The 14405-nt window shown below is 44.5% G+C and overlaps 2 protein-coding genes across 4 annotated transcripts in view; one reads left to right on the top strand and one right to left on the bottom strand.

Annotated features, from left to right (window-relative positions):
- SLAIN2 (SLAIN motif family member 2) overlaps positions 1-602 on the bottom strand; it is a 32461-nt gene extending 31859 nt beyond the window's left edge. For both annotated transcript variants that reach the window (XM_042812067.1, XM_042812068.1), the window contains exon 1: positions 242-602. In XM_042812067.1, the coding sequence (XP_042668001.1) occupies positions 242-588 (347 nt within the window). In that variant the 5' untranslated portion in view covers positions 589-602. The remainder of the gene's footprint in view (positions 1-241) is intronic.
- A 366-nt stretch (positions 603-968) lies between these two features.
- TEC (tec protein tyrosine kinase) overlaps positions 969-14405 on the top strand; it is a 57580-nt gene continuing 44143 nt past the window's right edge. Inside the window, exons 1-3 of one of the 2 annotated variants that reach the window (XM_042812122.1) lie at positions 969-1114; positions 7111-7282; positions 7945-8117. The gene's annotated coding sequence lies outside the window, so the exon portion shown is untranslated. Of the gene's footprint in view, positions 1115-7110; positions 7283-7901; positions 8118-14405 lie in introns of those variants that run through there. The other variant, XM_042812123.1, reaches the window with a different exon arrangement.

Below are 14405 nucleotides of genomic sequence, written 5' to 3'. Positions count from 1 at the left end.
CCTCCGCACCGCCTCAGTACAGCACGCTGCATCCGCAGCACAGCCGGAGCCGGTTCCTGATGTCGAGCCGTCACCGCGGCCGAACAAAAGCACGGGGCTGCGGGCCTCGGCGGGGCAAGTGCCACGCGCGAAACCCCCGCAGCCCGCGCCTTAGGGCGAGGCCTCCCCGCGCTACTCCCAGCTGAGGGCCCCGGGCCGAGGCCGGGCCTCTGGCTGCTCCCCGCCTCCCTCTCGTACTCACCAGCTGGCCTCGTCCTCCTCGCAGCACGCCAGGCGCTCCAGCTCGTCGGGCCGGAGAGGCGCCGCGTCGTCCGGCGGGCCGTCGCTCTCGCCGCCGCCGGATTCCTCGGGGGGTGGCCGCCGCGCCGCGGCCCTGGGGCTGAGGCAGCGGCCGTCGGACGGAGAGGCGGCGGCGGGGGGCGAAGGGGAGGCCCCGCCGCCGAGGAGGCGCTTGGGGCTGGCGGGGGCGGCGGGCAGAGCGCCGTGGCGACTGCGAAGCTGCTCGTTCTGCTTCTCCAGCTTCTTCACCAGCTCCTGCAGCTTCCGCACCTCCGCGTCCGCGTTCACGCTCGAGCCGACGTCCTCCATGGCGCCTGCCGGCCGCGGAGCGGTCTGCGCGATGAAGGCCGGCCGCGCCGCCCCGTCTACATGGCCGGGCGGCCCGCGGCACGAGAGGGTGGCGGCGGGGCGGGGCGGGGCGGGTGCTGCCGCCTCCTCAGCGGCGCCGGCGGGCGGCGGACGGCTCGCGTCCGGCCGCCATCTTGCTGCCTCCTCAGCCCGCCCGAGCCACGACGTCACTCGCGTAACCTGGAAGTGCCCCGCGTCGGAGCCGGGCGGGTGTTGGCAGGCTGCGCCCCGTGCTGCCTTACCGCCCTCTGGTGCCCTGTGGAGGCTGGGACCTGCGGGCGGCCGTCGTGCTGAGGGAGGGAAGAAGGGAGCGGGGGAGCTGTTGCTGGGGTGGTTATTAGACTGCGGAGGAGCTTTGGCCTGGGAACAGGGACCTTTACTCATCGGTGCCGCATTGATAGCAGCCCTTGGAGGATTGCTCTGTGCGTTGGTTTGTAAATCTAACTCCTCTGCACCGTTTGGTACCAATTGCCTTAATGAAATCCAGGTAAGTTTTACGAGCACAGCTGGCTTTGTTAGTAGGGCTTGCAGGCCTCTGTAAGGCAAGAAAAATGATAAGGTTTGTGATAATAAGGACATTTGGTGTCGTGATGACACTGCTGGCAATTCAGTGGTTGGTGAGTGTAAAAGTGGTCTTAACTTCAATGGAGACATTCATTCTAATTGAGAGCATTAATACAGCTTCCTTCTTTTCTTACTCTCAGTCCAGCTGTTGGTGGCAGGACAAAGAGTCACGCTGTTATAATAGTTTGGTCTTTTCTGTCCTGCAGACAATGTGCTGGAAGAGCTGGGCAGGCAGCATTAGGAAGGATCGGGGTCATTGAGCCTTGGGCTCCTTGGGACTGCCCAGTAGGACTGTTAATCCTGCTGCTTTTGGGGCCTCTTCTCTGATACAATGGCACAGCTATGGGTCTGAGAGCTGCTGGTATCCTGCATCTCCCCTCCACCCGTCCTCTCTGCAGTCTCTACCCCCAGGGTTCCTGCCCCACCTTATCATCCCCTGCTGACATTGCTTTGCTTCCAGCAGCACCAGCAACTATTCCTCTCAGCAAGATGAACACTGCAAAAAGACGTGTGGGTAGTGGGGAGGCAAGTGAGGAGAGGAAAGGTGTTGCTGAATCATCTGCTATTTTTCCAAAGTGTAAAGGCAACTGAGATGAACAAAGGGAGTTGCTGGTTAATAGTCACCATAGTCAGTGGTTGAATAGCAAGGACTGTGATCCTGCTTTCTCATCATCTTGTGCAGAGGGTTTCCCTGGTCATGTTTTGGGAGGGGAAGTGAGGACCAGGAGCTGATAATGGGCCGCGAGCTTCTCATCAGATTCGAAGCTTGCTCTGGGCAGATGTGACAGGCCACACCTAAGCTGAAGCCTCTGGCTGACTATGCAGAATAGTTACAATTGGTAGTAATGCCACAAAAAATGAAATCTTTCCACTCTGTCGCAAGAGCAAGTGAAGTTTGTCTGCCTGTGAAATCAGATGTTGTAGATCTTTTAAGTTTTTTTTCTGAGCAGGTTGAGTCTGTGCTGTCTATTTCACATGTGTGGAGAGGAAAGGGAAAATCAGTGTTTCAGAGTCTCATGGACTCTGAAAGCCCCTCTGTGCGCAGCCAGTACGGTCAGCATTATGTGCTGTTGGAACAGGCAATAGCAAAGCTGAAGGGCAATAGATCTCTACCTGTGTGTGTAACGTAGGATACGTGTGAGCAGAAGAAATGGGGAGCAATCCCTCCAAAGCACAAGAAGCCTGGGCAAGGCTTGTATGTCACTCAAGTAATGCAATTTGTCTCTCTCTGACAAGTGGTTCCTGAGAAAAAGACCTCCAGGAGCTTTGTTTTGGTGCCCTCTGAGCTTCCTAGCATGGACAACTCTATTTTTTATTTTTATTTTATACAGTTGTAATTTGCTAATTTATTTCTAGTGAAAATGTTAAATTCTGACTTCCATACCTTTATTTTAATTGTCACCTGAAATAACAAAAGAATCCTCAAAGGGAGTAGATAAAGACGGACAGTTGCGCAGTGGGAAGTTAACATTTATAGCAAATATTTAACTTCAAGCCTGGAAAACTGGATTGCTTTTTAAGCAGATTTGTTTAGTCTCCTGAGGAAGATTGTTGCCTGCCAAAGGAGGTGTTCAGCAGGCCCACACACACTCTTGCTAGGTGGTGTTTAGATAAACCTTTGACATAAAAGGAATCATTTGTCATTACAGTATCTCATGGCATGCACACACATTGCGTATGTGGTGGAATTAGTGTCTGTCTCTTTCAAAGCTAGTTTCAAAACCCTAACTGAAAGAACCAACATTGCAACTTTAATTATCTATAAAAGACGTCTCAGTACATCTGGTCTCCTCAGTGGTGAGAAAATGTATTTAATCCATTGGCTTAGACTTAGGTTACCTGGAAGCCTAACTATGCTTTAGAAACTGTGAGCATTAGTGAATTTTTCGAAGACATCTGTGGGCAGAAGAGCCTTTACAAATCTTTTTGCAAGCAGATGGTCTGCTGTATTTTACTACTCATACCTCTTAGTGTGAAAGAAGGAGTACATCCATGCACCGTTCTTCCTATGCTGTTACAAGCCTTTCTGGAGGGCAGCAAGGTTCCAGCTGAGTTCTGCCATTGAGATACACTTATCTGGGGTATTCTCAAGCAGAGTTGACGTGAATTAACAGGCTTCTTTTTTATGCACAGAAAAGTTGTTTAAACCTGCTTTTATCCTCCAAATCTGGAATGACAACAACTCTAGGGTACTGCACAGGTTTTCTAATGAGGCTAGTGTTTATGGCATGCCATGTGGCTAGAAAATGTGGGACTAAATAATCTAATTTAACCTTTAATTTATATTACTAATTCAGAATGATGACTCTTTAAAGATTATCATCAGAGTTGAGCACTGTAATAAAAGTCCCATATCACCACAGGAACCCCAAATGAGATCAGTTCACCTGAGGTTCATCATTGCAGTATTGGAGTTCCTTCTACAGGCTTAGAATCTTTTCTCCTTGAAATTTTAGCATAATCTGCATATAATATTCATTAAAAAATGTAAATTCAGCTTCATCGTGGAGTTAGCTACTTGTATTTCGTGCTTATTGATCACTTGGAAATCATAGCTTTTTAGAAATCCACTGAGCTCAGCTTGGTTAAGGTGCTGGGATGGGAGTGAGGTGACTCAACACTGGGAAAGGACTTGCTGTTGTCAAGAAGATCCATGACTTATCTTCATTTACAGATGACAGTAATTTTAGGCATGTGGGCATCACTGAGTGAAGTCTTACATGTCTCCACCCATATGAAGCAATCTTCTGTAAAACCGTTCCAAAAAGTTTCTGAGTGTACTGAGAACTCTCTCGATATTCCTCTGTTAGTGAGCCAGCTCCACAAGGAAAAATAGCTCACTGCACTCAAGGGACTCCGAAAGCAGTTTCCCCTCTGCAATTTTTAGCAGGAAAAAGAGCCGAGTCTTTAGTGACAAGTGAACAATTTCCAGATATGTGACAAGTTTGAAATGCTGTATTTCCACACGTGATGAAATGCTGTTATGTTTTGAATATCTTATCCATATTTTCATGACAATTTATGACAGAGAGGATAGAGCCATGCAAAACAAAATTTGTAGTTAAGTTATGTTCATGCTTCATTGATTCATTTCTGCCTTGTATTTAGCTAGGCCGGACTCCTGGCCGGAGACAATATGCTGACACTGATAAAAGCAATTAAGGTTTATGGCCAAGAAAGGCATGATGCTATCAGTTCTAAATGTTGCTGGGAACGCTGCACACAGACAGGAAAATTTCCATTAAACCTGGGATACCGCCCTCGTGCTTGAGCTTGGAGGAACAGTGACGACACTTTATTTGCCGAAGGATTTATGGCATCGTTGTTGAAACCTGCACCGGAATTTAGTATCTCTTCTCCCTCCTGTCGGGCTGCCGTTTCGCCTCGGCGCAGTTCGGAAGGCCGCCGCCGCCACCTAGTGACAGCCCTGTACGTAGTGGCAGCCCCTGCACCGGTGGCACAGGGACCTGGTGGGGGGGCGGCGATGCACTGCTCTGGTCCCCGCACGCAGTGTGTGAGCACCTGGAGAAGACCTCTGCTCCTTCCTCGCCTGTTTGGAGGATGCGCGAATGGAAATCTTCCGCTCTAACACACAGTGGTAAAACAGTATCCAAAGCCTAGGATTGAACAAAGCACTTCTGAGATGGGACAAGAGGTAACGACCATACATTGCACCAGGGGAGGTTCATGTTGGATATTGGGAAGCATTTATTCTCAGAAGGAGTGATGAGGCGTTGGAACGGACTGCCCATGGAGGTGGTGGAGTCACTGTCTCTAGAGGCATTCGGAGAACATGCAGGAGTGGCACTGAGATGTGGTTTAATGGGCATGGGTGAATGGCTGGACTGGATTTGTTTACGGGTCTTTTCCAAATGTAATGTGCAAAGAAAGCCTAAAAGGAATTGAAACAAAAAAAGTAAAAGTCTTTACAGGCAGAAGCATGTGGGAGAGGTGAAAATATAAAAAATCCAGCTTAGAGAACAAGAAATTTAATCAAATAATAAAAGTTGTCTTGGTCATATAAACAAAAATTAAGATAAACAGATGCCTTACATAATGTAAGTGCTGGCATTAAAATGAATCTAGGCACTGCCCCAAACTATTTACCTCAGCTTTGGTAATGATAATGGCAGTGTACACAGAAGCAAAATCAAAGTAGTGAATGTGAATGGGTGTGGAAACACGTTATCACAGGCAGGGTGAAAGCAAAGTGCAAAGAGCTCAGCTCTTTTGGAGGCTCAGAAACAGATAATAAAGCTCTTCATATGAGTTTTGATGCATTTACTAAAACAGATGTAATGCCATGTGAAAAAACATTAGATAATGAAGTAAGTTTCTTTTTCCTAAGGAAAAAAGGGATCCTTAAAAATATGTTATTTTATTACATACAAGGATTAAATATTGTATGAAAGAAATAGAGATATGAAAGGATACAAAATGGGAGAAACAGTTACTGAAGATAGATTCTGCCAAATTAACTTGGGATTTTCTTTGATTAAATATTGGACTTTTTTTAAAGGAGTGGTGTGTAGTGACAGGACAAGGAACACTGGCCTAAAACTTGAACACAGGAAGTTCCATACTAACACATGGCAGCACTTCTTTATGGTAAAGGTAATGGAGCATTGGAACAGGTTGCCCAGAGAGGTTGTGGGGTCTTTATGGAGATATTCAAGACCCATCTGGGTATCTACTTGTGCAACTTATTGTAGGATACCTGCTTTAACAGTGGGGGTCTTGAGGATCTCTTGAGATCCCTTCCCATCCCTGTGATTCTGTGATTCTATCATTCTATGAACTGCAACAAAGCAAATCCATATGGATATCAGTAAAGTGATTGACATGGTGTGTCAGTGTGGTGATACTGGAAAAACAGAGAGAAGAAACCAGCTGAAAAGTTGTACTGCAACTCAGATCAGGCTGTAGACAGAGGAGTTTTGTGACTATGGAGTGCATAAGGATTGACTGCATTTATCTTTTGTGGAAAGTATTTTGTCCAATAAAGTAATAAATAAAAATAGAAGTGATTAATGAAATATGCTGGTGACACAAAGAAGATGACTTTAAAGCACAGAAGGACTGAACTGCCATGAAGTGGAGGCGCAAGGAACAGAATTCTAAAATAACAAAGGCGAGGAACTCAGTGACCAGCAAGGCTTTATTCAGGAAGTACAGGTGCATCAGCTGCTGACAAAAAGTGAAGAGCTGGCTGTTTTAGTCAGTTGTCCATTGCGGGAAATCTGAAGACTACTACTCATGAAAAGTGAAAACATACCTGTATATCTGAAGACAAGTTCAGTGATCTGAGAAAGATTTTAGTACCGAGTTGCCTTTCCAGATTCGTCCAAATACTTGCAGTACAGCCCACACATGAACAAGCATTGATCCATATGCTTACTTTCAAGCAGAAGATTTGTCTCATCAAGTCTTCAGGGTTGGCAGACAGCTTGAACCAGGAGAAAAGAGAGTGTATAATGGAACCTTTCATTTAAATGCAAGCAAAGCAACCCATGCAATGTTAATAAAAAGATTTTGCTGCATTTTGTAAACCAAATTTAACACACTGTAATGTAAACATATCTATCAGAGCATAGACTGAGTGATGTCAATGTAATAACCAACAACTGCTATCAATTTACACCCTTTTGAATAAGCTGGGATGAAAATCTTGTAGTGTCTAAGCTGCAGCTGTGGCATGCCAGGGTCACTGTTGGCCAAACAGCAGGCTGTTTTTTGTTGAGGCATGTGGTAATAATGAGTGTGCCTGTACATACAGCATGTTTCAAATGTCCACTGACATTTACCTTTTTATATATTTTTGCATATATATATATATATGTAAATTCGAGCAAAATGTTAAAATGAGGTACTACAGAATGATAAGTAGAATTGCAATAAAGCTCTTCTATCTATTGACAGGTAAAAGATCAAATTTTAATCCCTTCAAATGATCTTTGAAGCCAAAATTGAAATCAAGAATTAATATCTGAACATGGAGTTATCAAGGAAAATCCTCTTTCTTACGAGTGTACCAAGCTCAAAACAGCACATCCCTTTCATCAGAAGTGACCTTCTGTACAAACCCTTCTCTGTAAGTACCTTCAGCCACTTGCAGCACTGTATTCTGTACGTGCACAGTGTAACTGATTTTATGTTTAGCTTGAAACAACCTTTGGAGTATGCCAGTGAGCTGCAGCCTTCTCAATGACTTTATTGCTTGGTCGAAAGCCTGGGTCATATCATAGAATCATAGAATGGTTTGGGTTGAAAAGGACCTCAAAGATCATCTAGTTTCAACCCCCTGTCATGGGCAGGGTCGCCAACCACTAGATCAGGCTGCTCAGAGCCTCATCCAGCCTGGCCTTGAACGCCTCCAGGGATGGGGCATCCAGAGTCTCCTTGGGCAACCTGTTCCAGTGTGCCACCACCCTCATCATCATCATGAGGGATCTGTGGAGGCTACAAAATTAAAGGAATAGGTGGGACATGTTTAACCCTGGTGTGGGCTATGAGTGCAGTCGAATGTAGCTATGAGTGCATAGCTCGAACTTCAGAGCTATGCATGAACCTCAGGAAGGAAAAGCTGCCTCGAGCAGAGGCTGCAGGGGTAGCACTTCCTTTCCTCCATCAGCACCAACCCGCTGCATGGGGGTTGAGAGGGGTGCTGAGGTCTGATGCCATAAGTCAGATTTTGCCCTTTTGTTATTAGCAGATCTGAGTCTGTTCCAGTGCTGTGTGATTCTTTCAATACAGAAAGCACTACATAAGAGTCAAGCTATATTCAGACCTCAAAAGATGTGCCGAAATGACTGAAACCAACCTTTGGTGGAAAGTTCAGAGAAGAGAGAATATCAAAGGACCCTTATTTTTGACCAAGAATCCAGCAGTTTATGTCGATTTCCCAGCTCAGACAATGCGGCAGCCTGGTGAGTGCGAGGTATTTTCTATGGGCTCAGTTCCTGCTATTGTTTACAAGCCAAATGTGAGGTTAGATAGTAATGGGTCAGCCCTTCGTAGTCATGGCACAGGCATCTCTTAGCAGTGACATGCCTGTGTGTTAGGACAAAGAAATGTGTGAGGGCAGGAGACCTACAGTTTTCTTTCTTTCACATAAGCATTTTGACAAGACACGTTTGAGAAAAATCATAGAGTTTGCTGTTGATTTTTTTTTTAATTACTATTACTATTTTAAAGGAACGCTTTTAACACTCATCACATTTGATTTTCCTAAGAGTTAAGTGTCTAAGTAGAGATAAGTAAATAATTCTCAGAAAATTCTGGGTTTATGGCAGAATCCAATGAAGTTCAGGGGGTGCTAACTTGGGAAAAAATAGCATCAGTGTCAGTTATTCATATTATCCTATTTCTGCAGTATGAAGTGGTGACCCAAGCTGAATTGTTTCAAGGTGACTTTCAATAGATGTGTAACAAATGGTGTGTGTGTGCATTTGTACACTTGTGTATGCATGTTCATCTTTGTACATTCATGCACACATCTTTTCAGCTGGGTAGCAGCAGACTGCTCCAGATCTAAAGTAACGTTAGAAAGCTGGACATCAAATAGAGAATGAGGTCAGATTGAGACATGAGTTGAAGGAGGCTACAAAACAGTGGGAATTACAGATACAGTGGAAAGGCAGTTATGTTCTCTTTACATCACCTAAGGCTCCCTAACCGTCCCTATACCTCAAATTTAAGAGTTTTTTGGAACAAGGCAGCAACATCTGTAAAACTGTTTCCAGCAACACCACAGCTGCAAATACAACGTTACCAAGGATACAAGGATGCATGTTTATCCCTACTTAGGGTTGCTCAGCAGTAGAATTCAGGTGGATGAATTGGACATGAGGGTTTTGTTGTCAGTCTCTACTTTGTAGCCATGTGTCACTGTTAAGTGTTACTTGAAAAGAGATCATCAGTTACTAAAACGTTTTACACAAAGTTAGCAATTGTTTACTAACAGAGCAAGTGCCATTTGCCATTCTCTTTTAAAAATAAGTAACATTGATTGCTTTCATTGAAGACTAGAAAGTGGGTTTTTAGGATGCCACAGAGTTCACAGAATTGTAAACTGAGGTAAGATTACTGAGATGCCACATACTGTCCTGGTAAAGGCACAGTGAAGACTGCTGTCCTACTGCTGATGGAACTTTTTGAAGTGGATTTACACAGGTTTGGTTCTGTATCAGAAATCACAAGGGCATTAAGCACCCATAAACAAAGCTGTAGCTTGTGCTATGTGTAAATTCTCTGGGCATACATCTGAATAACATGGTCACCAGCAGAACCTGAGCTTCTTTTGGGATTGAGTTTTTGGACGCCAGCCTTCTAATCACAGGGATTCAGTTACTTTTCCCAATTAGATCAATGTAACAAGGCTGTGTAATGCAATAATAGCACCTCTTCTGACTGGAGGAATGTTGAATCTTGAGAAAGAAAAGCTTTGTTCATTTTAGCATTTTTGCTTTGTGTCCAATGCCTATGTGGAGTCTCACATGAAATTTTACATACACTAAAATTACACACTGACCACCTTTTTTTCAGAAGTATATTCTAGCTAAACAGACCACATCCTGAAACTAAATCTCCTTTCAGTGTTTTTGCTATTCAGTGTTCAGTGGTGCAAGTCCACTGAAGTCAGTCAAGAAATCCCAGTTTTATCAAGCTCAGAGTCTGCTCTGTGGAGACCACCGCTGCTGGTTAAATTCGTGCTGTGCCACCTGTAGCTGAAGCCTACACGTGCTTTGAATCCTTGCGGATAGGTGTCTGCAGGCAGCTTCCCCCGCTTCCTTCACGGCCACTGATGCGCCTTTAAGCCACGCAGTGCTGTCACTCATGCTGCCCCGCAGTGTCACTTACCGGCATCACCACAGAGGGGGAGCAGCACACCGCAGGTTGGCCCGGGATTCGTGCAGAGACGTGCTGCTGCGGGGTGGTGGTTCGTGTTTTAGGATCATGGGGGCTTCTTCACAGCAGAGAGGATCCCAGTGAATGCAGGGTGGCCCTGGGGAGCTACCTGCAATGGTCACTGACAAGCAGTTCCTTGAGCAACAAGGGCTCGATCATGAGCTGAAAACCACCAGAGTGGGGCCACCAACACCCCCGTCCACATCTTTGCCTTTTTAGGTAGTTCTTTGCTTCAGTACCAGTATGAAACTTTAACCTGCTCACCAGTGCTGCTGTGTTGAGTTGGCAAGTGGGGTGAATGGTGATAATATAAAGTACTCGTTACACTCCCCTCATTTTATGTACATGCGCTTGCTGTTATTTATTATATCATGTCACTGCTCAAATAAGGCTGCAGTACTCTGGGGTCTGTTTTTACTGTTTGGTTGCTTGGGCTACAGCAAGTGGCACCACAATATTGCAGCACTTCAGAGGGGAGTGGGAAAGAGAATGTGTGTGGATGTATGATTATAGCAATGGTTGTGGTCAGAGAGGCCCAGCAAGAATTAAAGATGTCTAGCAAATCCTCCTCCAAATTTATGGATCCAGCTTAACACTCAAATGCATGAATACAAATCCTGTAGCTTTATATAGACATCTGCCTGTGTTCTGAAGGCTAATTTAACTTGATATATAGTACTTTTACCTGTTGCTCCTTTAATTAATAACTATATTCATGTTCCTTACAGCCTTGTCAGTTTTATTTCTAGTACATATTTATCACCTAAGTGTTGATAGTGCATTTCCTCAGTTTCTTTTTCTCCGTGAAGTTAGCTATCAAACCAGACATAGCACACATTTTAGTGCACCAGGCACCAGTGTCCCAGCCTGTTGCAAAGATGCTCTTGATTTTTCACATGATGCAAGTCTCTCCAAGAATGTTTGTCAGCTGGGATACGCCATCCTCTCATTGAATGCAGTGAAACACAGCCCTGGTGGCTGGCATTGAGCTGGCAGCTGTGGGCTACAAGGTAGGAAGAAGAGAAAAGCTGCCAAGCTTGTGGCCACTGGAACCTGTCCAGTGATAGCCAAAAGAGATGTCATTCTGTCTTTCTGGTTACATCTTTTCCTGTTCTGATGTTTGATTATCTCATTTGTGTTTGCTTATAGACTGAAAATGAGTAACATCTAACTAGCAAATGGGTATATCTTCCATGAACTGAGCAAAAAGCTCAATTTTTTATTTCCTGTTCTCCTATGGATGCACATTTAGTGCTTCAGGAATGCTGTTTGTTTCTCAGATCCTTTAAAATTTGCCCCAGAATATGGACTATGTTTTCTTTTTTTTTCTTCTTTTTTTTTTTTTTTTTCCTGAGTTATCTGTCATTGGCCATGAAATAGAGAGACCCTGATCTACAAAGGTCTAGATGGACTGCAGAGGAAAGAAGCAGTAGTGGCAGGGAAGCTTGTGCTCCCACAGTGTGGGTCAAATGTGTTCAGCCTGATCCAGCCACTGCAAAAAAGGGATGTATGGCTGATGTCACCCCAGTTATCATGTGCCTTCCCCACAGCAAGGGATAGTTAAACTTACTAGTACCTTTTTTCCATCTTTCAGTGGAGCACGTTGTCCCCAGAGGGCATTAAGTGAAGCCCATCTTTTAGGGCTTCCTCCAGCAAGCAATTGTTCTACGAATTTGCTTGCCTGCATCTTGACACTGCAAGAAGAACCCTTACAAAAATGCTACTTCTGTATTATTAATATGTGCTGTATTCTCAGAAGAAAGCTCACAGCACTCTTGGAGGTGTCCAATTCAGTGTTTCCACCATTATAGCAATCTATTCCAAAACCTCAAACCTAGGTTTTGAGTTTATAAAGGAAGGATAACCAGACCTGAGCTTGAAATCAACTCTTCCCCTACTATAACCTATTAGTAGTGAGTCCAGAAGAATTTTTTTTTTTTTCCAGATAAGGACGTTTCTTTAACAAAAGAGGGCAGGGAATGTCTTTGTGGTCTAGCTACTGTGGCCAAAATGCTGCCTGTTATTATGACATTAGAGGAAGCATGCTGTCTGCAAAGAGGAAGCAGGGCAATGGGGGCTGTTCAGTTGCTTGAAGTGAAGCAGGTAAAAGCAGTTCTCAGCAACAGAAAGCTGCTTGGTTGTCCTCAGAGCTAGGCAGGAGATTTACTTAAGCACACAGTCATTATGTAACTGTCTGGCATGTTTGGTGCTGGTATAACCTGACTGTGACTGCTGAGTCCTCAGACTGATGGGATTACACAATGGTAGTTATAAACTAACCCTATACTGGATTATAACCTGACCTTATGATTGAAGTCATCAGCCCCTTCAAAGACATTTGTGGGCTTTTAAAAGTCTCAGTTGAATCAGTGGAAGATCCAGCTGCCTCTGTCTCTCTCCATGTTTCTTTTGAATCTCAGCCTGTTGCAGAAGTAAAGGCTTCAGTGGAAAAAATAAGATCGACTTTACTGTAGGCTGAGAAGTAGGTCCTGGGCTACTAAGGTGCAGATCAGTTGATGGTGGGGAAAGACCTAGAATGACCTTGGTAAGTTACTGTGATATCTTATAGGACAGACAATGAATGTTACAGGCCTGCTGTAAAAATATATTTATTTGTGTCAGTCAAGCATGAGATCCATCCAGCATCCTGCTTTCAGTGCTGACCACAGATGGATGTCCAGGAAAAGCAAGAACAGGGCAAATATATATCACACCTTCATACAAGTGTTCCTCAAGTGTCTTTCTCGAGGCTTCCTGCATCTGAAGGGTTGGGTCTGTCTAGTGATTCTCAATAGATTCTTCTTCCAAGTGTCCACCCAGTCTCTCTTGAAGCTCATTTGATCTGCTCCATCCATAAATGTTGTTTGCAGAGCAAAGAGCTCCACACATCTTCCAAGATGCATAATGAACCATCTTCATCTGTTTTATTTCAGTCTAGCTGTTATTGGCTTCACTGGATAACTTCTAGCTCTTGTATTGGAAGAGAAAATAAACAGCAGATTCTTATTCAGTCCTTTCATCCCATTTAACATTTCTACCATGCTCACTTTGTGCCATCTGTCTTAAATGCTGGAGGTGGTCCATTACACTCCATCCATCAGATGTAGCATTGGGCATCCCATAAATATATTAAATGTTTCCTCAGACTAAGCTTCCAAAAAATGCACAGAAAAAGAAAGCACAGGGCAGCCTGTGAGATAGGTACAATGAAAGACTGAAGAAATAATGTTCTGTAAACTCGATTCAGTTTACATATAAATAAGGAAGCAGACAAGTGGAGAAAGAAGTAGAGAAGTGGAAGAAACATTGTGATTGAGTAACAAAATATTGCATCATGATGCTTGCCTGCAGGGCTACTGAAATAAAATTACAGAGAGAGAATGAATGGTACACAGCTCCCGGGAGCCTCTGGCCCCTGCCTGGCCCCTTGAAGTCCTGACATGGCCAGTCAGCAAGGGCTGGGATAAATCATTGGCTCTGTCACATGATGTTGTGGAAACTCTGGGCTTATTGTTCCTTTCAATACACACTGCATCTTCTGTGACCCATGCTGATATTTTCCCCCTAACTCAGCTAGACAGAAGGACAAAATCTTTTTCTCAGTTTCTTAAAGAGGATCAAATAGAAACAAAATGACTTAATGGAACTATCACCTCCCAAATCTCTCAAAAAGAAAAGAAGCTTTGGAGACATGGTAGGCAGAAGAAGCAATACATTTGCTGATACGGAAGCCAGATAATGAGAAATGACGGTTATTTTTCCCTCACTGACACAGTTTACTCCTGGCAATGCGAAAAACTCTGGTTTGTCATTTCTTTCCAAACAAGTGAGGGAAGAGAAATGAAGAGAGGAAATGCCCAGTTACTGCCTTCACAGAAAACTCTGAGAAGTGAAGAACGGTGAAGAGGGCTTAGCAAGCACTAGGGAGAAAGAGGAAGAGCCTCACTGTGATGTGGGGACTGGCAGACATGCTTCTCCACCAGAAAGATTGCACAGATGAGACTTTGAACATGAGAGACTGCCCAAACAGTAGCTTCAAGGACAGAAGTAATATGGGCCATCAGGTGGTAAAGCATATACAAATGTATAACTGCTGGAAATATAGTCTATGTGAGTTGCCATCTAATAGACATCTTTTTCTTTCCCTATTTGGTGCTTCATGCCACTTGTGTGCCTGAAATGTCAAGAACCTCCATGCTTTCTGATGGAGAAACTTCCTCCTAAAGATGGACATTTTGCCACAGAAACTTCACTGCTTCCCTCCTCTTCAGAAGAGCAAAATCAACTGCTTTGAGTGCTGGGTGCCC

This window comes from Centrocercus urophasianus, unplaced genomic scaffold (genome assembly GCF_019232065.1).
Source record: "Centrocercus urophasianus isolate 14NV4802_14NV808 unplaced genomic scaffold, USGS_Curo_1.0 seq_13, whole genome shotgun sequence".
NCBI lineage: Eukaryota > Metazoa > Chordata > Aves > Galliformes > Phasianidae > Centrocercus > Centrocercus urophasianus.
Note: the sequence above shows the minus strand (reverse complement) of the source record. Positions and strands in the feature narration are given on the sequence as shown.